This window comes from Dreissena polymorpha, chromosome 4, assembly GCF_020536995.1.
Source record: "Dreissena polymorpha isolate Duluth1 chromosome 4, UMN_Dpol_1.0, whole genome shotgun sequence".
Lineage (NCBI taxonomy): Eukaryota > Metazoa > Mollusca > Bivalvia > Myida > Dreissenidae > Dreissena > Dreissena polymorpha.
In genome coordinates, this window is record NC_068358.1 from 117,362,860 (window position 1) to 117,389,323 (window position 26,464).

At 34.6% G+C, this 26,464-nt stretch overlaps 1 protein-coding gene across 2 annotated transcripts; it reads right to left on the reverse strand.

Moving 5' to 3' along the window:
- Positions 1–982: 982 nt before the first annotated feature.
- LOC127877971 (calpain-2 catalytic subunit-like) lies at positions 983–25,876 on the reverse strand. 2 transcript variants are annotated; one of them, XM_052424303.1, is made up of 13 exons: positions 25,756–25,876; positions 24,530–25,099; positions 16,119–16,241; positions 14,317–14,448; positions 12,787–12,980; positions 9,033–9,201; positions 7,914–8,077; positions 7,339–7,511; positions 6,534–6,647; positions 4,134–4,255; positions 3,509–3,614; positions 2,367–2,478; positions 983–1,996 (listed from the first exon to the last, which is right to left on the reverse strand). In XM_052424303.1, the coding sequence occupies exons 2-13, from the start codon at positions 24,698–24,700 to the stop codon at positions 1,948–1,950; spliced, it is 1,629 nt and encodes a 542-aa protein (XP_052280263.1). In that variant the 5' UTR covers positions 24,701–25,099; positions 25,756–25,876; the 3' UTR covers positions 983–1,947. The 2 variants fall into 2 exon arrangements, with proteins under 2 accessions (XP_052280263.1, XP_052280264.1); XM_052424304.1 differs by lacking the exon at positions 25,756–25,876 and having other exon boundaries at positions 24,530–25,151.
- Positions 25,877–26,464: the final 588 nt, after the last annotated feature.

Sequence of the window (26,464 nt, forward strand, 5' to 3'; positions counted from 1 at the left end):
CGATCCAAAAACAAAGCTCAATGGTAACGCTGACAAATAATAGTCTGAAACCCTTGAAAAGAAAAGATTGGGATACATTGTATTACTGATAAACATTTCTTTTCCGACCTCTTTGATTAATTAAGTTCGTTGAATACATATTTTTTTAAGTTAAGTATATGCCGATTACATTTTCTTTTATAAGGAGATGATAGACATGAAATAAATCCCACCCTGGTTTCTTAGCAACGATTTATGTCTCAAAACAAATATGTTATCACTTTGCATGAAAGCGGAACTGCGTTGGAATGAATGTTCCTTAAAATATGTATTTTTAACAAATACGGCGCCGTGAGAGAATGCATTTACTTTTCAAACGAAGGTTCCTTGACTACGTCCTTTAAAAAATAATGTGTATGTCGAAGAAATGTTAAATGACAACCAGTGTAAACAATTCCATGGAAATGAAAGAAGAGATAGATATTGTGCGAGTTATTATTACTGATATATTTTTAAGAAAAGTTCTGATAAAGAAAGATTGAATTTCGCACACAGTCAAAAATTAGTTATACTTGACCCTTTCCATTGGGAAAAAAAGGTAAATTTGGTCAAAACACGTTCAAAATCAGATACATACACTATTTGCCATTTAGAAGTATATTCAATTGACAAGCAATTAAACTAATCGAACTGTTTTTCTAGAGAAAACTTTGTACTATTTTGAGGCTTTATGTATGACGCAGTTTCATCGTTCTGTTCATCATCTTTTTTTAATACGTTACACGTGAGTAATTGAGGTACTAAAGTTACCAGATAAATTATGTGCATAAAAAGAGGCCCGTGTGTTTTTATACAAAGTTATATGACATAACTGTTTTGCACATGTGGTTGAAATATATTCCTTTTTACATAATAATGTATTAATGTCAAAGAAATATAGCATCACTGTCGTGGAACCCATGACAGCCATATGGACACTATTAAGAAAATTACAACAATAAAACACAGCTTCACATTATTTACTTTCCAAATGTAAAAAGGAAACATAATGACCGCCTTAAATTCATAAATATAATATCACAGATAATAAATCAGACGGAATCAGCAGAAACACACCTTATTGGGATATCTCATATACTTCACAAAATGATGGATATATACATTATGCGTTTATCATGTCAAATGTAACATATACAATTACTATAAATTCAGCCATTAACAATACATAGCAATTCTTCTTAACTGGCATCTATAACTAAATATTTAGCAGAAGATCTGTGAGATTTGAATATCACACGAATTGTATTTGACACACACGTCGTACGTTGCGCAGCACACACATTATTTTTGCGTGGATCATCTCTTAACCCTTTGCATGCTGGGAAATATGTCGTCTGATAAAAATGTCGTCTGCTGAATTTTTAAAATTAGCATTTTCTTCGATTTTTTTTCAAAAAATACTATTAGAATAGCAAATAGTTTGGATCCAGATGAGACGCCACGTTCTGTTGCGTCTCATTTGGATCCAAACTATTTGCAAAGGCCTTCAAAATTTGGTTCCAGCACTGAAAGAGTTAATATTATGAAACGCTCTGTTTGGCTACATTTGATTTGCACTCATCAACACACTGTGGTTCGTTTATATCATTTAATGTAGCTTGTTCTCATTTGGCTAGTGCTGATTCATTTAATATCGCTAGGTCTGATTCATTTTATGTAGCTATTTTTTTCACCATTTAATCTAGCTAGTTAAGCATCATCTAATGCAGCTAGTTCTGAATCATGTAATTTAGTAAGATTCGCATCATTAAATGTACCATCTGCATCACCCGATCAATCTAGCTCCCCAAATACGACACTGTTGTACGGACTTGGAAGCGTTCGCTTTTTTGTTTGCTCCTTTTGCACATCCTGAGTACTGAACTTTTTAAACGCTTTTTTAGCAGCTGTTTTTACACATCGTTATCATCATATGATATCTATGCCCCAATCGTTCTCATAAATATTGTCGTAGGCTCTGTAAAAAAGACCCTTTTAGGTTACAAGTACTAACAAAGGACAACCATATGAAGGAAAGGCACAGAACAAAATAAGTTTACTCGTGCAATATTTCATTAAAGATTCAACAATAGAAAAAGAAACACACGAATGGATCACTTCATATGATGTACAATTGTCCGATGTGATAATATAAGCATATTGCATAGTAACAGCAACTATTCAACTCGGATCAATTTGAGAGCTCTTGCAAAGGAAAAATTAAAGAAAAGTGTTAATGTCATAAAAAGCTATCCACAAACATGTATAATATTTGTACATGGCATGTTTATTATGTTTATACACATGTGTGGTGTTTTTTGAAAATGAATTTGGTTACGAGTTATTACCGACAGTCCATGGCTCCAACGGAAAATAAGCGTAGAAGGTACGAGCGTTCTTGGTTGGGTTGTTGAGTGGTTGGCACTAAGATGTATTCTCCCGGGTCAAGGAAAAATCGGCCTTCAAAGATACATAGTGCATTTAAACATAGAGGCCGTGCTATGTGAAAAGGGGGCGTGCGTAAAGTGTCGTCCCAGATTAGCCTGGGCAGTCCACACAGGTTAATCAGGGATGACACTTTCCGCTTTTATGTAATTTTTCGTTTCAAGAAAATCTCGTCTTATAAAAAAAGTCCAGTTTAGGCGGAAAGTTTCGTCCCTGATTAGCTTGTGTGCACTGCACAGGCTAATCTGGGATGGAACTTTACGCACATGGAATTAAACCCCCTTTTTAAAGAGCACGGCCAAATAATTATATTTAAACCGAAGCCTCAAAGAGAAATTTCAAAGCAAACCATGATTGTAAAAAAAGATCGAGAGCAGAATTGAAGCATATAATGCAAGTCTGAGAGATTACTCGCTGTGTTAAAGAATATGCTTTAGCTTTAGCCGATAAAACGTAGTGAATATATTTTCAACGCATTGAATATATGTGTCGGTTTCTATAATAGGAGGTCATTACACAGGTGCAATCATTTGATTGTCCGAGTAATTATTTCGTCCGTTGCAAAATATTAGGAATGAATTCACTGTTTTATATATTTCAAATATGTGCTTAAATTGATTTAAAAAAATGAAGACACCTTCTTAAACATTGCAATGATAATGCAGTGCGTATTAAATTCATTTACTGACAATCAACCTAACTAACGATGACGTTAGGTTTACGATATTGTTGAGAATGAGATTAACCCATTTATGCCTTGTGGACTCGCTCTAAATTGGATCAATTTAATTCCAAAATTAGGGATGTCTTATATATTTATTTCTATATTTATAATATTACTTACATAAATTCTTTTAAGCACACAGCGCAGACCCTAAGGAGACGCCGTATAATGCGGCGTCTCATCTGGGTCTATGCTGTTTGCCAAGGCCTTTTTTCTAGACGCTTGGCATAAATGGGTTAAAGGACGTAGCTTCACCCTGGATCTCTTTGTCTCAATCGTGCGTTTTATGCAGATTCACTCAATTTTTCGGGGCTTCTTTACCTGATGTTTCTCTGTATTCGGCATAGGTTTCTTCATTTTCAGGCATTAGCGGATCGGTTTGATCGAAGAACGTCTGACTTATGCGCCCAGATAAAGATCCGTATCGCTGACAGTAAATAAGATGAATACGTTTTATAAATGTAATGAAATAAAATATGTTGCGAAGTAAAAAATAAAATACATATCAATTTGTAAATGGCATGCATATTTATAACTGTTTAAAATATAAGACTTACGTGAATATGATAATAAATTTAACATCATGCCCGACGGTTTTAAGAAGTCATTAACAAGAATTTATGTATATTGTGTATTAATTCACATGACCATATACAAAATCGACACTTCATTAAGAAATTGTCAATTATGCAGCTGAATCCAAAATTTAATGGCGCCTTTAATTATGAGAAGGAAATATCACATGAAGAATGTATATAAGGCGAACACGAATTCACACTTAATAGTTATAATTAATGTCGATATTGTGGTTCATTAGACAGAAGCTACGTCGTTGATCATTATGTCACTTTAGTGCTTATAAATGTCTTTCAGAAGTAAAATTGCCACCATAACGCTATCAGAAACGAAATTTAATATTGACAAGTAACTTTCGCATTTCGTTTACCTGGAAGATTTCAAACCCTATGGCGAACAGTCCGATCCCGTCTAGCTTTTGTTGCCGCTTATACACCTGTAGGAGCGAGACCACAAGAGGAAGACGTCCATTGAAGCGTCGTTGCACAGTTGCTGGAATGACGTCCACGTGATAATAAGCATGGAAATAATTTGAATTCATGGTATGATGAATAATTAAGATTGTATTACTGTATTTAAGGTTTAGTGCTTAACTTGAAAAAGCAGTTTCGTTTTACGTCATTCATAAATACCTTAAGCAAACGCTTGCTAATCCTTCGATTATTAAAGCATCGCAATTGCAGCGTCGAAACACACACGCACACACACACACACACGCGCACACACACGTACACACACAAACACATTAAGGAATGCATATCGACAGTTGTTCTTCTATGTTTTCTTAATGTAAGTTGGGTTATTGAAGTTTTAAGGTACATGCACCTTTATCGTTTTTATCTCAGCATATATAAGTACGCTAAAACTCAAACCATATAGGGGAAACATGATAGCCAGTACAATTATTTCCGATATTATGATAAAGCGTAATAGCGTGCTTTACATTTCTGTCAAGGTAAAAATAAAGAGTTCAAAATAGACGCTTATAAACAGAATGATGTGGAATCAGCTCATTATAATTTCAAATATACAGACGTTGCATGGTTACGACCGTTTTAAACACGTATATTTCTAATTGACAGACTGTCTACAGACATTACGCTTTCAGCGTTCTCATGTATTGTAAATTCATCGACGAAAAAAGTGTCATTCTGATACAAAAGTGCGTTATACAAACTTTATATGAATTGAGAACATAATACATTGTATTTGTTATCATATAACAAAGAGTATATCATCATTTCCACTTCACTATTGTATCTGGTGCATTTTTGGAACGTGATGCTTGTGTGAACATGTAACTATAACTGTTAATGAAATTTGCACAATTTACGAGACATTTCTTAAATGTACAGAATTTCTGATTAATCCACCTCATTTATTTTTTGAAATTCGAACAGCATGCGTCAAAAATATTTTGACTAAAAAAAGCAAACCAGATCGAATGTTACTTAACTCATTTATGCCTAGCGTCTTGAAAAAAAGGAATTGGCAAACAGCGTAGACCCAGATGAAACGCCGCATGATGCGAGTACAATTATTTCCGAGACTATAAATAAAGCGTAATGGCGTGCCTTCTATTTCTGTCAAGGTAAAACAACACCGGTGAATATAAAAATAGACGCTAATAAACAAAATGATGTAAAATATGCTGAATATAATTTGAATAAGAAGTTGCCTGGTTACGACCGTTTTAAACACGTAGATTTCTTATGACAGATTTGTCTTCTGACATTACGCTTTCAGCGTTCTCATGTATTGTGAAGTCATGACGAAAGAAAAGTGTCATGTTCATACAAAAGTACGTTATACAAACTTAATTAGAAATAAGAACATAAAAGATGTCTTCGTGATCATATAACAAAGACTTTATCATCATTTCAACTTCACTATTGTACCTGGTGCATTTTTTTTTTGGAACGTGATGCTTGTGTGAACATGTAACAATGACTGTTAATGAAATTTGCACACTTTACGAGACATTTCTTAAATGTACAGACTTTCTTATTGATCCACACTTTTTATTTTTCATGATTTGAACAGCATGCATCAACAAATTATTTTGATTTAAAAAAGAAATCCAGATCGAATATTACTTAAGAACATGTTGTCCTGTACAACCACTTTAACAACTAAGCAATCTGACTAACGAAGCACTGTTATCGTCTTTGTTTCTTAGATGAATGATTGCCTAGTTAACCCATTTATGCCTAGTGGACTCTCCCATCTCATCTGGGTCTACGCTGTTGGCCAAGAGCTTTTTTCTAGACGCTTGGCATAAATCGGTTAATTACGAATCTGAATATGTATTTGATAATTTAGTTGATGACTTCAATCACTTCAAATGTAAGTGTTAATGCCAGTATCATCAATTTAAGTAGGAAATCAATTTGCTCGTGATTGTCGATACCAACTTTTGTATGTAAGCCGCGTCATGCCAAAAAGAGGCGTATGCCACACATGGAAAGCCGAGCAGCCTGCGCCATCGCGCAGTCTGGTCCGGAGATACATCGCCCGCTATAAATTCAAATGCGGACAGGGTAGCGTATGACCAGAATTTCCGGAAGCGCAGGCTGTGCTAGAGCAATACTGGTCGCATTTTGCATAAGACCCATAAGTCAAATAAATCATGATAAAATAAGTTTATGTTTTTTTTCCTAAATCAAAAGGAATGTCAGCAGTTAAGGTCAAGCGTAAAAACCCACCAGTATCAAATTAATAAACACTTTGCTGATAATATGTATCGTCCAAAATAGATAAGGTCATTTACTGTCGGGGTATATGTTGACGATATACTGGGGATTGACGTGGAACGTCGGACACTCCAGCCAACCGCCGGCGTTATAGCCCGCCTTCCATCGCCCCTTCATGCTTCTCTGGTACTCTGTTAAAATTATTGTTATATATTAAATTTGATGTGATAACGCTGTAAATATCATCACTAGAAAATGAAGCAAATACGTTTTAAGACGCTCTTGTTGATAAAAACGCATTACCAAGAAGTACATTGTTACCCCCCCCCCCAAATTTTGAGTCATTGGTTAAGGTTTTGTCTGCTCTTCAATTTATTTCCAAAATTAGGGATGTCTAGTATATTTGTTTCTATATTTAGAATATTTCTTGCAGAAATTCCTTTAAGCAAACAGCGCAGACCCAGATGAGACGCCGCATCATGCGGCGTCTCATCTGGGTCTACGCTCTTTGCCGAGGCCTTTATTTTTTCTAGACGCTAGGCATAAATGAGTTAACACAAAGAAGGGAGCAAAACGATGTGACTTTTGTTGTGTCGTTTGTTGAACATATTGAATACTGCATTTTCAATGTTTTACGATTCTGTTTCTTAACTTTGCAAGAAATATTGTCTGGTTTGCAGGAACAATTATTAAAAGTATGTACATTTTACATTTTACATGATGACCAATGTAACTTATCTGTAAATATGTTCGCTGAACACCTTAAAATTGATCATACTTATTTATCTCAACCATACATCTGAAAAAGATTATTTTTCTCCTCAAAAATTATTATCATGATACTTTTGTGTTTGACTTATTTTACGAGGACGATTTTCATACCTGCTTTGTCACTTATGCCATCATGATCGAAATCCGGTGAAATGTTGCATATGATCATATTGCAGTATTCCTTCCTGAAGTCCTTGAAGCACATCCAGAACTCGCCGTCATCTTGTGTCGTCAGTTCAAGAAGTTGTTTGACGTCATTTTGAACGTGAACCCATTGGTCGGAACTGTTGTTAATCAAATAATCGGTTAAGGATTGAACCGCAATATTCTGCATTTCATCGGCGTATGAAATGTTGGGAAAACTACGCATAATTTGCACAAGCGCCAATGTCCTTTGGCTACTAGGTTATGAACAAGTTATACAGTTTAACATATTTACAAGTTAATATGCTTGCAGATATGCATACATTCATCGGGTATGTGAAACGTTACGTATGTCACGTGGAAAAATTGTCCAATCAGAATGAAGCTGTTCCTTTAGCATGAATAAAGTTATAATTAAAAAAGCGAAATATCAAACGTCCCCCACAAAAAATTATGTAGCCGTGGTCAACGCCTTGGCACGTCCATGAATTGCATCATTTGGATTTATGTTGAAAAGGGATTTATATAAATAATCGCTATACCCGTCGCTCCACGCCCCTTGCCATTCCGTGTCGCCCCAGGGGTTGCGGACCCGGATGAGTTTTGCGGTGGCGTCGAGGTACGGAATCTCTTCCACACCCGTGATCACGTACGAATGGTTGGAGACCATGCCTCGGCGGTCACGTTCCGCTTGCCCTTCTTTGTCCTTGAAAATGTAATAAACATTGATTCATAATTTTTCACAAAATGTGTAAACTTGTCCTCATTTATTGGGAACGGGTTTCATACCCGTTTCTCTAAAATCACAAACAAAACAGTAAACGCTTTTGTAAATCACAAATAAAATAAGAGATTAGAATAAAAAGATTTAACCGCTTAAAAACTTGATATTCGAATATGAAGTCTTTTTATTTATATATGTATATCTATGCAGCACTAGGCCAATGTTGTATTGAGGTTCCTCTTTCTTTGAAGATGGATAATTCAATAATTGTTGCTGTCAAAGGCATGAAGTGATACAGTCATGTTGATGATATTTGGGTAAAATTTAAGGTGTTCGAACATGCGAATTAATCTTACTCGGTTCCAAATAATGATAAAATGAGTCGTGTTCTGAGAAAACTGGGCATAATGCATGTGCGTAAAGTGTCGTCCCAGATTAGCCTGTGCAGTCCGCACAGGCTAATCAGGGACGACACTTTCCGCCTAAATTAGATTTTGGCTAAGAAGAGACTTCATTTAAACGAAAAATGTCACAAAAGCGGAAAGTGTCGTCCCTGATTAGCCTGTGCGGACTGCACAGGCTAATCTGGGACGACACTTTACGCACATGCATTATGCCCAGTTTTCTCAGAACACGACTCAAATAATATACATATGAACGTTTTAAATTTGTCTGATAAAGAAAACTTATATTGTAATAGACAATTAAATGTTTCCCACTATAATCTACTTGAATATTGAATTTCAACACACCACCTCACAGTAAAATCAACGACTGAAACTGATTTCAAAAGGGCAGAAGACTCATCAGCAATTAGCAAATCTCAACTTAACGATTACAGGTGTCAATCATGAATTTAATATTTTATACCATTGCCATGCTATGAGGTCACTTTACGAAATAGCATATACCAGTGACGTATTCAAGACCGACATACCACGCTGAGGCAGCCGATGACAGCGCCGCTCTGGAAGGCGGCCCGTATTAGGTAGAAGTCGTGGTCCTTAAGCTCGGCAGGGTTGTACCACTCGGCAAGCCCGCCCGTCATGTCTGTGAACGCGTCCGCCTCGAAACCATACTCAAGCGCCTCGTACGAGCCGTTCAGCCTGTAAAGAAGATCAAGGGTTATTGTTTAACAATGAGTGTTTTTGTGTTCAGTTGCGCAATAAAAATACCACTGATTATGTATACAGTTTTGACTGGCTTATGTTTCGTTTTTTTATTGGCAGTTGATCACTTGTCTTAGAAAGAACACAGGATAGCTCTAGTGTTATTTTTTATCAATTAATGTTGTTGCATTGCTGCCAACAGTTTGGCATATGTTGTTTTGTTATGGTAATTATCGCTCTATTGGTTGAGTTTTTATTGGAGTTATACATGATGTTTGTTTGTGAGTGTGTATGCTTCACATTATACCCGTGTACGTTATTATTTTATCGTGAGCAAATCGTCGGCGCATAAATTAATCAGTAAGATAATGGTCTTACAAACAAAGCAGCAAAATGAATATAATAAGAGTTCCAATAACATAACAATAAACACACTGTCGTGAAAATAAAAGTCAATGTCTTTATTGCGCATAATGTATGTTCCACGCAAAGAAGAGAAAGTGCTTTATCATCAGGAGATAAGTCGACTGCACAATGTTATTGAGCGGTGTTCTGTGAAAAGGGGCTTTAATGCATGTGCCTAAAGTGTCGTCCCATATGAGCATGTGCAGTCCGCACAGTATAATCAGGGACATCATGTTCAACCTTAATGATATGTTTTGTTTCAAACAAATCCCTTCTTAGTAAAAATCCAATAAAGACGGAAAGTTTCGCCCCTTATTAGGCTGTGCGGACTGCACAGTCTAATCTGGGACGACACTTTACGCACATACATTAAACCCCCTTTTCACAGAGCACGGCTCAATAACTAGCAGCATCGTTGTTGTTTACAGTTACAGCACTGTTCGTGCATTGTTTACATGACATGACTTGATTGTTTACAGTTACAGCACTGTTCGTGCATTGTTTACATGACCTGACTTGATTGGTTTTTGAAACTGACTAACAATGACATCAATGGCATCCGTCAAACGGATAAAGCCTTCACGGGAGGCCTGTTCGATGGCTAGATATATTGGGCCACAAATCGTCAATCGATCAAACTAATGCTTTGTCATACACGGTTTGTCAATTTCTTATTAACCTGAGGGTATTAAAATGTCCGTCCTTGCTAGAATTATTCCGGTTAGACCATATTGTAAAGATTTATTGATTTGTATAAACGTCATTTCTATGTTTTTGTAATGAATCATATAAGATCTGTTCGTTTTTTTTCGGTTAGTTTTCTCCAGAAATCAATTATGATGTATCGCCGTTTAAAGGTGCGGTCTATTTATTTAAGTTGTTTGCATTGATATTTCTCACGAAAAGAAAATGCGCCAATTATATTATGTCGTTGTTTGATAAGCCACTAGTTTCTCAATAACGACCGATATTTTAATTATAATCAAAGCTATCATGTTCATTAAAATATTTTGTCACACGCAATAATCGTTTAAGTGTACTTGGCAAAGGCACAGGAGCACGTTGTATAGGATTTAAATTACAGCGACTAGTAATGAGTAGAAAATATGCAACAAAACTTTGTTTATAATTAATGGAATCAATGCGCGGAAGGCATTGAAGTTGGTCGCTATTGCATAACATGTGATAAAGCTTCCAATTCACAATTTAAGTATTGCTGTTGAAATTGCAAGTTTAATGTATAAAAAAACACGCGAACGTGTACAAACGAAACTGTAGATAGCATATACACTGTTAGGTAAGCAGGTAATCTTTGTGATGTAACTGCGATGACTTTGTCCAAATATCACATGTTTGTTTTAATTTGATTTACAGAAAAGACAAAAATGATAAAAACTGATATATAAAAATGAGTGAATAAGCAAACTAAATTGTATTAATAAAACATAATATATTGTTTAAATATAAGATAATTGTTACGAAATGAATGCAAACTCATGCTAAAAATGCGCTTAAAAACGTATGTATATTATTAAAACATACTTCAGTACACATTACGTTTATTGATCTAAAAAACAAGAACAGAGGGCTTAACAGAGCTCACAATTAATGAAGTTAAACAAAAAGGATATTGTAATTTGGTTTCAATGTGGTGTTTGTCCCTGAGCGAAAAATAAACGCTGGCTTAAAGCTGCTAGTGATTTTCATAATCTGATTATACTCATATTGTGTGAACTAAGGGTGCATACATTCTTTATATTATTATAGTGTGTACATAATGCTTTAACAATTGTCACCTGTATGATTATTCCTATGAAATGAATCATCCCCTTGATGCTCATTTGGAGCACCACTCCTAATCACTCTGAAGTTTATACACTAAATATTAAATGTGTCTTGTTCTGATAAAACTGGGCATAATACATGTGCGTAAAGTGTAGTCCCAGATTAGCCTGTGCAGTCCGCACAGGCTAATCAGGGAGACACTTTCCGCTTAAACTTGATTTTCGGTAAGAAGGGACTTCCTTGAAACTAAAAATACCATAAAAGCGGAAAGCGTCGTCCCTGATTAGCCTGTGCGGACTGCACATGCTAATATGGGACGACACTTTACGCACATGAATTAAGCCCATTTTTCACATAACAAGACTCAAATACTCTTAAATCAAACAATCCCCTTTCTATAACGATATTTTTTATTGTTATCCTCCCAATCATTGACGTAGCAGCTTAACTCATTTATGCCTAGTGGACTATCCCATCCTTCTAAATTGGATAAATTTATTTCCAAAATTAGGGATGTCTAGTATATTTTTTTCTATATTTAGAATATTTCTTACAGAAATTCCTTTAAGCAAACAGCGCAGACCCAGATGAGACGCCGAATCATTGGTCTACGCTGTTTGCCAAGGCCTTTTTTCTAGACGCTAGGCATAAATGGGTTAATGAATGACACACATTCGCTTTAGAATCGTTTTCGTTTTAAATAATAGTTTCGACCGAATAAATATTTGAGAAGGTGAAAATAAATAGGTATTCATATTTTCAACAGTAACAGTGATTGAGAAGATAGGATTGTTTAAATTTACCCTCGACTCTCTTCTTTTGCCACGTTTAATGTTATATCTCATCGCAAAATATAAAAGCTACGGAAGTTTTCAGTATAAATATAAGCTGTGTGCTGGCAAACTGTTAATTAACACACCAAGTCACGAACATTTTGGCATGGTTTTAAACATGTGGATAATGACCCTTACATGTATTTTTTTAAAAGAATGTCGGGATTGTTAAACTCATGAAACTTGAAATCTGAAACAACAAACTTATGAAACTCTCCGAACTGAACAAACCAGCACTTAATTCGCTTTCCAGATAATACAATATTAATTTTTAAAATAATTTTTTTGCAAATATATAAAACCGTTAGATATTGAACAAACACTAAATACGTCCAATAGAAATGTAAACGTCTGTAGAAAACAGTGGACAATAAGAACTTACGTAAACAAGATATAAACATGTATTATATAAAGATGCATTCAGAAAAAAACATAATATTTTTCTTTAATAGTTAATAGTTTTCTTTAATAGTTCTTCAATAGATTAATAGTTATGGAAAACAGGTTTACTAAAATGTGTTTTTGTCAATTTAATGAAATTATAAATCATATAACATACTTCGCGTAGGCTTTTTCTAATAATGAGATCCAGAACTCTTCCGGGGCAGAAGAGCGCGCGAACAGCAGGCTGTTGTTGACCGTGGGCAGACGGTCGTCAATGTGCACGTCCACCCAGTCGCCGAAATGCCAGAAGCGGCACCGAAAGCGACCCGTGTACGTGGACGAACGGAACGCGTAATCGTCGGGGATTATCTGAAAAGAAAATTCACATAGACTGGGAAACGTAATCTTTCTTACCGTAAATCTGAGCGAGATGTCGAGTTCTGATAATTAAAACCACTGAGTATATATAGATAAGACATAAGTGAAGCCAGATAATACAGTTTCAGAACTTTGAAACGACAGAATGGTATTTAACTCTGAACCTAAGTCAGAACATGATGTGGAATTATGCCCTTTTAAGAGTATATTAACAGCATTATTCAAGTATTAAGACAAAAAAACACATTAAATAACATAAAATAAGGTATAAAATGTCTGTATTTCGCCCTTACAACGATTCATCATTTTAACTGTTAAAAGAATACAGCTATACCAGAAACCAATTTATCAGTATCGAAGTAATTGTCAAATTGATACACTTCTCATCTCAACTTTGATATATTCATAACTGTTATGTGACTTTGTGGTTACCATGGATACAAATGAACAAACTATGTGTTGACATATGGATGAAAGAAATTTTATTCTTACTTAAGTCTTGAATTTTATCGGAAACTCTTTAATTAACTGCATAGTTAGATGCTGTTTTCGTTATGCTAACAAACAACATGCGCTAGAATGTAAGTAGCGAATGAAGCAAATATCTTTCGTAGTTTGCCTTATATTATAAAAGAGATGTTTGTCCCCAGGAGAACGTCTTCAATTATGGATAGGCAAATACGTTATGCTTTAAATCAGAGCACAGACTATATGAGTGTTGGATAATAAATAAAAGCAAGATAGGCAGATAAATCATTAACAACATGCAGTACATTCTTACTAAATTGCACACTAGTACACAACTAACAATATTTTTATATACGCACATAGTCAACATTATTTTTAAAGACGTATTCCGCGATTGGCCAGAACTTGTATTGTCTCTTTTGAGTAATCAAGACAATGGCTGATATAAAAAACAGAATAGACAGTGTCGCAATCACCATTTACCCTTGGTGTTTGAAATTTTGTATCACCATGTATCCAGTTATTTTGATTAAATTTTGTTGAAGACATTTAACGACATACATACACCGTAATATACTGTGAATTATAACGTGATTAATGCAAGCGGTATCAAGATACGATGAAATATTACGTCTAACGACACCGGTGCTAACCTTAGAGATGAGAACAAATATCACTTTGTACTCTGCTCTTAGAGATGATTATATATTGTATTGTTGATTATTTTATCTTAATGATTGTTGTATTCTGAACCATGAGAGAAGTTTATTTATGATTGTATGAATTTAAGACGATTTACATAAGTTTTAATAAACTGTATGTTCTGTTATATAACCTCGTAATAGAAAAGTGTGATAACCTTGGAGATAAGTTGTGGTTTCTCGGCAATGGCTGATAGAGTTGAGAGGAACCAGCAGTTGTTCAGGTCGCCTTGCTTCATATCATGCCGACTCGTGCCGTCAGCGATCAGGGTCGCGTCGGGATGAATGTCCTGCAATAGAAAGGCAGCAATCTAGTGAAGAATGTCTTTGTAGCAATATTATATGGTGCACATGATATAATGTATACATTGTTTTTGTTACATTGCGATAAATTAATTTGGAAATGGATGTCTGAATATTCTATTGAATATCATGGCATAGAACAAGACTGCGACATATGATATATAATAAGAAAAATATGATGGCTTTCTTAAAGTAAATGATGTGACTACGCACTTCTTAAAACACACGATGATGTGCCATCATTAGTAGCATGTGCCCATTTAGTCCAATACAAACGCTTTAACCTACAACAAATTGCAACAGAAATAAAATAAATTGCGTCATGTAGCCCTAGAATGAGTACATATTACGAAAATAAATCGCCATGACAATTCGCAGCCGTTAAAGAAATATTTATAAAAACAATTTTTCTTCACCGCGTTAATTGTTATGGCAATTATTTATCACAGTACTCACGTTGATCAAAGAATGTCATCAAAATGTAAGTAATATTATATACTTTTAACATATAAAAATAGCAATTTGCAAAGATAAAACAGTTACGTTAAACCCTCGTAATTATATCCGCTCCGTATGGATATTTACACGATATTATTCTTAATATAGTAGTTACTAGTACTACGACTCGCTTGTATTTTTGACGCCATAATACACGAGGATGTGTTTTTATTATTGAAACAAGATATGCATTTCTTTGCGTCAGTTTTTGTGTTCATTGTGATTATGATTCATAATAATGCATTTCATGAGATGCCAATATTATGTATTTGTTGACAAATAAAATGAAAAACAACAACAAATATTAATGTAAAACACACACACTCCAATTGGTGCCATATAAAAATTATTGGTTTTTGAAACAAATTTTCTTGTTCCCGTATTTAAAAAAAATAGTGAGTGAAGAAAGTGATAATTATATGTTCCAATTAAACCACATTTCGATATATCATGAATATATATGTATATATCTGCTTATTTTACAAAAACAAATATTTTGCTACAGAACAATTGTGCGTTTCGATTAGTAGCTCCAAAAAATAACATAGTTCCATCAGCCAAATAATTTTGTGAACTCGTTTTACTTGACACACGTCATTTCTAACGTAAATAATGATAATTAATGACATAAATCATTTTGTTTGTTTGAAAAATTCAAATTTGCATGTATATTAACCGTAAAACGTAAAATGAGTGCGGCCTACACCCGATATGTTGCCATGTTCTATCACATTTAGTGCAATGTTTGGATGCTAAGACATTCTTACTGACCAGTCATGCGCATAGCGAAATATTATTGAAATGTGCGGTATTTGTATGTATGACGCGATCCAGCATTGGGAAAACCGTAAATTGCTTCTAATGGTCAAACTATTCCTACAGGGACTCTATAATAGTACGACCTTATATGGCGAATATGGTATAACCGAAACATAATACATCATATATGACTTAATATGGCGGATATGGTATAACCGATACATAACATATGACTTTATATAGCGAGTATGGTATAGCCGAAACAGTCCGACAATTTTGCTTGTTTTTTCGCGCGTTTTCTTCTTTGGGAATTTGTCATTTCCAAAAAAGAGACCAGCAATGACCCGGTCAACCATACGCTTGTGTGGTCTACGCGTGTATGCACGTCAGCTTTTCGCACCTGAGGTCTCTTCCACGTGACTGCCTTGGTGACTTTCTTCTTACGGAATATGGAGCTATCGTCTGCTGGGAAGCTGTCGTCTTTGAAATAGTTATCCACGTGTCTCCCACTTGAAGAAGGCTTCTGAAAGAAAAAGACTTGTCGTCTAATTAACGTGACGGTTGGCGCGAATGTAGAAATACTTTTTTTAATATGTTCCTAATTGCGCTGGAACAATGTTACCAAATATAAAATGTATCTTAATATTGTTGACCAGAACACTATAAATTTTGTAAAGAAACTTGAAATTTGTGTCGTGTATTTAACGACGGTCCCTGTTCTATTCATAGAACAACTTGTGATTGACGTCTTAAATTGCATTCGTAAATATCACAGGTGTTCAGAGAGAAAAGTATATAGGTGGAACAAAACCGAGGTCGAATCAATAAAGAGTTCCGATAATATAATCAGTGTATATACGGTTTGTGAAAAACCGGGTATTGGGTTCGCGTAAAAAGTTGTAATATAGGTTCAAAATCATGCGCAGTTTCTGATTCATATGTATATTATTTTCATTATGAGACAGTAAAATATCGGCCAGTTTAAGAAATATAAGCCAATGCAATTCTTAGATTGTTTACGTCCATGTATGATGATAAGCAATGCGACACCTTTAAAGGGGCCTTTTAACAGATTTTGGCATGTATTGACGTTTTTCATTACATGCTTTATATTGCTTAATGTAAACATTGGATCTAAAAAGCTCCAGTAAAAAACTAGAATATAATAGAAAGAAAAAAGTAACCCTCAACTTGGCTCAAATCACTGACCCCTGGAGTAAAAGTCTATCGCTTAGACCACTCGGTCATCCGTGCTCATACACTGAGGGATGTATTTTATACTTTATATAAGCAATCCTCGTTGTATCATAAAATATAACGACAAAAACAGAACTCTCCAAATTACTCAATCGTTTCGCGTTGCAATTATGCGGCGTCTCATCAGGGTCTGCGCTGTTTGCTTAAAGGAATTTCTGTATGAAATATTTTAAATATAGAAATAAATATACTAGACATCCCTAATTTTGGAAATAAATTTATCCTATTTAGAAGGATTTAAAGGGGCCTTTTCACAGATTTTGGCATTTTTTAACTTATTCATTAAATGCTTTATATTGATAACTGTAAACATTGGATCGTAAAAGCTCCAGTAAAAAATCAAGAATAAAATTAAAAAAAGGAAAAAACATTGCCCGGAGCAGGTTTCGAACCAGTGACCCCTGGAGTCCTGCCAGAGTCCTGAAGTAAAAACGCTTTAGCCTACTGAGCTATTCCGCCGAGTACACATACTTGACGTATTTAATACGTTATATAAGCAATCTTCGTAGTTTCACAAAATTTAACGACAAAAACAGAACTCTCCAAATTATTCAATCGTTTCGCGTTGCAACGCTTTATAATTTTTAGGTTTTAAAATCGTCAAAAGATGCATATAATGGCTATATTAGACCATGGTAAATGTTCAGTATTACTGTTTCCTTACAAATATCATAACTAAAACGAAAATGTGCGAATCTGAAACAACTTTTTTCAATTTTTTCAATTTACCAAAGCGTGAAAAGATCCCTTTAAGAGTCCACTAGGCATAAATGGGTTAATTAATCACATCTACGTGTCTGTTACGTAATGTCTACAGTGCGACCGGCATTGATTAAAGTATTGATTAACCTGGGATACTTCATGGACATGTTTAGGCAAAATGAACATCTAGCTAGCTCTTCTCGTTTTGAAAACATATAAGAGACAAGATTGATCTAGCTAGCTCTTCTCGTTTTGAAAACATATAAGAGACAAGATTGATCTAGCTAGCTCTTCGCGTTTTGAAAACATATAAGAGACAAGATTGATCTAGCTAGCTCTTCTCGTTTTGAAAACATATAAGAGACAAGATTGAATGATTAGATGTTCAATTGAATTTAACTTGTAATTTTTTTTCGCGACTTAAATTCCCAAAGTTCACAACACATCCACATAAAGGTCTATCCTATAATGTAAACCCATAGCAGATACTTGCCTCGTCTATGTCCGCTGTGCGTGATTTTCTGGAAATATTTATTGTTTGTTTTTTACACGACTAAGTTTTTCTAGGATCTGTTCCGCATTTTCCCATTTACCTATTTTTTATACATGTGGAATTGATACTAAAGTTTCATATACTTTGATGTCAAATATTTAAAACAAACTTGGCAGAAACCGTTTCTTATTGAAATCTTACCGTCATACTTCTAAAAAAGCGCATTAATGCACATTCAACATAGAAGGTGATGCGCCGAGAAAAAATCTGCAATTGTAGCGTTTTCAAAAATAAGCATTAGAGACAAAATAGCAGCCAATTAGAAGTAAACGGGTAGCTACACCATATTACTTCTGATATTGCGATTACTACTGCATTTGAATGAATAGCTACAGTAATTTATTCCCTGGAGACAAGCTGGTAATTTCTTTATAAATTTTAACCTTGAAAATCTACTTTTTTCATATTATTAAAACATTTTAAATAACATGACATTTTTTCAGTAACTTTTTTTAGAAATAGCGAAATAACAAGTACTGTATTAAAGCAACGAAGAAGTACGTACTAATAAAAATCCGCGTCATGCATAAATGGTTCTTATGTCATACGTGGCTAGCACAGCTCTAGACCAGCTTGCGGATCCTTGCGGTCTTTTCGGGAGCTATGCTGTCCTCTACTATAAAGTGAGTGGTAGTGATTCTTTGTCACATTTAAGCGGACAGGGTAGCTCCATAACACGCACACAGTAAAACAATAATTAATAGGACTAATAAAAATACCACAACGATTTCGGTCGAAATTAATTATAAAGACAATAGCAATATACATAATTATATGCGATTCGATACATAGATCAAAGCAACAAAACATGCATATAACGAGTGTTATGACCTATGGTAAAAGCTGTGCCAAATTTTTCTAAATGTTTCTATTTGATTTGTATTGAAATCCAGTAGCTATGCCTGAATCCTATTGTGAACATATGTACAATGTCATAAAATGATCAATTGTGGATATCTTGTTCTGATACTTCTATCTAAAAAATGAATAATTTTGAGAAAAAAAGATAAACAATTACAATGTACGACATTTTTTGAATGACCAACTGAAACGTTATATGTTAATAATCACAATTGCAAGTGCAGCTAAAATCTCAGTTCGTTCGATGTCCCTTATACAGCATCACAATAATATCTGTTGAATTACATGACATTTTAAAACATATGCATATTCGAATATTCTGTGATACTACTTTGCATCACACAAAATGGAATGTGTTAACCACACAGTTTGAATTAACTTTCCCAAACATTCATATTGGAAAGTTGTTAGCTTGGCGTTATTTAAAAGTCTAAAGGGTTGAATACACATGTTTGCTTTTATTTCTTTGTCAACAAGTAATTCCCATTTCGTAATTTCCATAATTGTATCGATGGCTGTTTCGTATACTACAATTTAGGTTAGTGTTCATGATGAAAGTAAAATATTCTTGTTGTCGATATCTTTTGTTTTCATTGATGTGTTGTTCTTTTTAATCTATTTGCAAACTTTTAATGAGACCATATTTTTTTAGAAAAGCACTGGTATTTAATCCATATACGTTTTGTTATTGCTCAAAACTATAAACATGTGAATGTTTTATAAATGACATATTCCAAATTATTTCTCTTGTATACCCGATATTTGCGATTTTTAATTAAAAAAAACAACCCATAGTTTTTTCAGAAAGTACTTATAATTTGGTTATTTGTATCAGGTTGTTGTTAAAATCGGTAATTCCAAACAGCTTTGATATGATAGAAAATGATAAAAGCATTTTCGCAATCTTGCAGTGCCAACTAATATCGGGAATGGAAACGATCAAGAATTACTACGTGACAGTGATAGAGAGTGAGAGAGCTCAATAAGAAATGAATCGAATATGAGCCAATTTAAAGAAATGTCACGGCTAAACTTTTTCAATCGGAATTACTTTGCAAAGCGATATTTCAATAAACCAATTGTACTTTTAAAATTATGTTGCTATGGTTTGCATCTAAGAATTGAGAAGATAAGTGATTATTACATTGCAAAGTAATCGGTCTTTTTGCTTTTTAATTCGTATTTTGATGCAATGATGTTATTTTTTATTCACTCTGTATTTTGAACTTTCTCTGAGCCAAGTGCGAGGATTGGAGCTTCTTCAAACCAGATATAGCCCTTAAATCGCTTTGGCATCGACCGTTACAAGGTGATAGCCACATATTTATCAATTTTCTATTTTGATCAATTGTATGTTTTCTGAGCTAGCACTTGTGTAAATCTGCCATTAATGTGAATAGCTCTGAGCCCAATTGTGATGTTTGTACCTCAATATCATACTCGTAGCCAGGGGGGGGGGGGGGGGGGGGGGGGTAAAAAAGTTTAAGCTGTAAGTTGCACCCAACTTTATTTGACGCAATAACAATAATTTATCTTTTCTCGGAATCCAATGAGTCTTCGTGTTTAAGCGTTACAATAATGTTTAATTCAATAGGCTACCGACATGTCACCTTATAATTAATTTCTCGATGAAGTCATTTCCAAGATAGCGCGTGATTTGTATTTACAAGTTAACACACTGAGGCGTCTGCACTACTACCAGTGCGCGTCTATGACACATAGTCGCCTGTCTTATTTGGCACTTGTAAACATCCACTATGGATTCCAGCACACCTTGCCGCGATATTCCCACCTACATCCCCGGAAAACGGAATTGGAATCTTTGTTATAAATACATATTTCTTTTCTGTATAATGAAAACATATTGACCTGGCACTCTTATCCGTATAAAATCGAAATATAATTATAGATATTTATACTAAATGATTGTTTTGTAACCTTTGTCGTCGTTATAAAGGTCTGTTACAGCTATAACGGTAATAGATATCATATCGTAATGATGAAGCCTACCTATTGTGGGTTGAAATCCCAGTCCAATAACCTTTTTCGACAATCATCTAAATGGCTGGAAAAATCAATTTGATTAACTTGAATAAATAATCTTTTTAAAATGAAAGTACTTTTTAGATGATTATTAATTGAATGTTATGCCAGCTTCCAAAAATGACTGAAATCAAAAGGACACCCTGACAACTATTGCGGAAGACCAAAGAGTCAATGGTTAATGATTTTTATTATACCACGATTTATAACAATTACACATTGTGAACAGCATTTTGACAGAATGCGTTGTCTTTTTGTTATATTCTCGTACAACCATTTTCCGATCAACTAAAGGGTTGTCCAGCAAAGAAAATATCAGCTATGCTCAAGACAGGATAAAGTTTTTGTTGTATGGCAAGAAAACAAATCATTTGTACAAAGCAATGAAGCTTTTTTGTAGTTTACCAACACTTAATGGCATCTGTTATGCTCCACATACAGAACTTTCCACAATGTTTTTATTTCGTCAAACTTGACACTAGGAAATATGTCCTACTCTTAAAATGGTGTCATACTTGGTTTACGACGTTATAACATAAGATCAGGTGGACGTGGACGTTTAATGTTCATTAACTGTGACGAATCTTGAGCATAATGGGCAAATACGTCCATCTTTTTCTTCAACGTCCTGGTATACATTGTTAAGGACTTTGAGACCATAGGGCAAGTAGTTTGTTGTATAGGGTCTTATACCTTAGCCTTAATTGTTAAATGTTTTTGAAATTCGTTTAAAAAAGATAACTAATTTGTTAAAAATATTTTAATAAAAAATTAAAGTAACCGGTTATACCATTTTGATTTCTATTTAGTATTGATGCGGATTAGAGAAGACCCAGTTTTATTAATCAGTGTCTGTTGTACAATACACTATAAGCACGTTTACAGCAATGCTAGGCCTCTGGTATTATCCATAGTAGCATACAAACAATTGTTTTACAAAAAAATGCAAATATTTCCTTTTTTATTAATGGATGGTAGATTTTGGAAGGGTTAAGTTCACCAATTTTATCAAGATTCCAAGATTCCAATAAATAATTATATTTTATACCGTTCTTATTGTTGATTGTAAATTCTACAAATGTGTGATTGCATATGTTAACAAACTATGCGCGCATACTAGTGTCGGATTAAACAGCGTATTCATAATGTATTTCCGTGACTGATCGAAAAAGGTGGTTATTTAAAAACGGTAGGGGGAAAAACATTGTGTTATATCATATTCATGTCGATCAGTCACTGAGTATGGTCAACGAAAGTGAAATTTAATATAAAAATGCTACATAACTCCAGTCTCTTAATACAGATAAAACGTCACCAGAATCAATGAGTTTACGTTTCTTTTTCAATTGTTTCTATGGGGAGGACCTCCAAACCCCCCGATTGCAGGAGGGAGACACCCCCTCCCGCACTTACCCCCTTGCCACTTCGTCGCTCAATAACAATCGTTGATGGGAAAATTCGCACCTCCCTTTTCAAACCCCTGGCTAGGGGCCTGATTATAACCGGTTTAAACACACACACACACGCACGCACGCACGCGCACACACACACACAACAATACATTGAGTTGACCGTTGCAGGGCGATAACCCCAATTTGATTCAATTTTGTGTGAGTGTAAAGTATTCGTGATTTGTGTCAAGAACTATAGTTGTGTGTCACATGTTAAGCAAAATGGTTCTTCCCACAAATAAAGGATCACGTGCACGATGGCCATTTGTTACTTCTTCGATTAAATCACCACACCTGCGAAGAATATGATCTTACATGTCTCTGTTGTCAGTGAATGGCGACAAACACAAATCGGCTATTCCTGGTGATACAGACATGATGTCAATGACTTACACAAAAACTACAATTCTATCCATAAATGTTATGAAAACATATGTCGTTTGTGTGCATCTAAACTTTAAGAGGTGTGAAAATATGATCTTTTCGCGAAAGTAGCGTGCGTTCGTATGATATTTAGTGAATCAGGGATGCCGATAACCCATTTATGCCTAGTGGACTCTCCCAGCCTTCTATATGCGATCAATTTATTTCCCAAATTAGATTAGATATGTCTATTATATTTATTTCTATATTTAGAATAGTTCTTACATAAATTCCTTCAGGCAAACAACGCAGACCCTGATGAGACGCCGCATCATGCGGCGTCTTATTTGGGTCTACGCTGTTTGCCAAGGACTCTTTTCTAGACGCTAGGCATTAATGGGTTAATTAAACAATGAGCGTAATTGCGATGATTAGATTGTGATACAAAGAACTTCGGTATGCATTTAAGTTTTCCACTAAATAAACGTTTACTCCGCGGTTATTTACAGGTGAAATTCGATCGCCCTGCTAGTTACGAGGTGATGCCCCTGACAACAGCATTAATTGTATTAATTGCTGAATAATCAATGACCGGCAGTTTCATTGGATATTAAAGACACACTGATGACCATATATTTCGAGATATATTTGAGTCGTTTTCTGAGAAAACTGGGCATAATGCATGTGCATAAAGTGTCGTCCCATATAAGCCTGTGCAGTCCGCACAGGCTTATCAGGGACGACACTTTCCGCTTTTATGGTATTTTTAGTTTCAAGGAAGTCCCTCCTTACCAAAAATCAAGTTTAGGCGGAAAGTGTCGTCCCTAATCTGGGACGACACTTTACGCACATGCATTATGCCCAATTTTCTCAGAACACGACTCATTTGATTGGTAGAAATGCCTGCAACCTATTTACGCGATGGTTAAATACATTGATTAGTTACGACACGTATAATAATTTTCTGAGTTATATTTAAACTTGCGCTAAACATACTAAAATATTAAATTAAATGTTCCGACACAGACATGCGATAGTTTAAAAATTATATTACACAATATTCGATGTATAGTAGTTCTATTTTTATTTTATGGTTTGTGTATTATCAGATCTTTAAGCAGACATTATCGAAACTAAAATAAATAAATATGCATACGTGTGGGTATATTTTTAAAAAGGCCTCGTGTGAAGGAGAATTGTTTACTCGGACAATTGAATTGAAATATTCCGATATTCACCAATTTAGTATATTTATGTGTTGTTGGTGATAAACTGATACCCTATCAATCATTAACTAAGACATACTTGTATTAAATGCGAAAGATAACTTTTCTAATAAATATGTTGATATATATTATGAAATGTACATAAATGCACAAATCTATAAATACTTGATCCAATGGTCCGAACCCAAATTCCGATAATGTAAATATTAAAAGTAAAATGTATTATGTAATCTAAATCAATAAAAACTAGGTCAATAGGTTCCTGTAATTTGATTTAATTGCAACGAGAGACTGCTACATGTACACTAACCATATTGTATAATTTAACCATTCAGGACAAACAGTATGAACTTACGCTGCCACCACCAGCTCCCAGTTGCTGGGTGATGTTAGTCCAGTTGCGAGGGGTGACCTTACTTGCGACCCTATCGGGTGTTGGCCATGCCCTTCGCTCCCGCGGGATCCGTTGTAATGCCAAGCTCTGAACTCTTTTACTGGAATCCCCAATGGAAGCACTACATCCCATTCCTGTCAAATACGCGACATTAAGTGTCCCTTCAATGTCTGGGACGCGAGTTTATCATGAGTAAATTAACTGCAAATATTATGCCATTTGTCAACTTCAATAGCATATTGACGAAAATGGAAGTTTGTGAATTCACTTTTAAAATGTCACACGCATATCCCACAACTGTTATCTCGCGAAACATTGTCCGACCTTTGAAATTGACACATGTTTTTTTTGTCTCAAATAAGTTTATTTGTGTTTTTTCTCTCTCACTGCCGAACAATTGTCAAGTTATATCCTTTTTTAACTATTAAACACAAAAATAGTACTTTCTGTCGAAAACTGCTCGGTCACAGTATACTAATCGCCTGTATTCTGCCACTTCCTTCATCATGTTAACATCGGTTATGGCAGCCACTGACGTGAAACATAAACGAAAGAATAACTCTCTACCGCATAGAGCGATCATTGATTAACCAATGAAGGACGAACACTGGTTGTGGAGTCAGAGCAGATCTCGGGTTTTTTCCAATACAAAACTAACATAGAAATAATCAATAGCATATTTGACAATGCTGCTTTTAAGAGTTGCATACGCTGTAACCAAATGTAAATGTAAACAACTGAACAAGACTTCAAAAACGTTATGCCTCTACGATAATGAAAATTTGTTTACGAAACTTAAATGAAATATACGAATTAAGATAAAGCATGAAATACTTTTACAAAAAATTGGAAGTGGTAAGAGCGCTGTGAAACTAATTTTCAGGTTGTATCGTTAAGTCCATAAAGAAGCAATAGCGTAATTGTGTTTAAATAAAATGTAGCTATAATATTGTTTAATAGCTAAGAAATCGTAAAATGTGCATGCAAGCATCTACTTGATTACATATATTCACTTGGGTAACACAGCAAGTATCAAGAGTGATTGGATGTTTTAATCTGCGGCATGATGAGAGCTTATACATTCATGCACTCTTTATACCTTATGATAAGCGAAAATTCAATCGAATGCTGGTAATTGATTAATAAATCAATCACCAATAAGAATATCCATTTCATAATATACTTACGGGTTACCGTGATTTCTCTAAATTGACTATTGTAACACAAGAGTTAATGATAAGTTTCACTTTTGAGTAAAATGATAAAAAGAGACTCCAGTTGTAAGCATTTTGCTGCTTCGCACACGTGTTGATAGGCGTTCGGTCTTTATCTTGGTTGGGTTTGTTCAATGACGAGTTTCCATTCAAACTTGTGAATAGCATTTAACTAAAATAAATACATGCTTCTGTGTACGCTTGTGAGTTTGATTTTAATGATTACAATGCACATTAATTACACGTTTAATTCTCAATAGGTTGGGTCTAAAGAGTAAATTGAAATGCTGATGAAATTTCTATTGTAAAGGAGAACGCATTAATCAAATTAATAAATGTGTTTGTTTGGAAAATTATAATATTTGTATTTATTGCTATGAGCGTTAATTATATTTAGTTCAATTTTCACACCTTCGTAATATAAATCCAAGCGACTTCTTTTTTTTAACGTTTAGCATATTTTAACGAAACTTCACATGCGTTAACTTTGGGCGAATTAATTACCAGTCGTTCTAATTTGCGGAATATGTAGGTCACCAGAACGAAAAATATATTAAAACAATTATTGTTCTTTGTGTATTGATGAAGTAATTAAAGTAATTTCTCCTATGTCAAGACATTAAAGCAGTGATTTTACAGGAAATGTTGCAGACTTTTTTATTGACTTCAAGAATTTCATTTC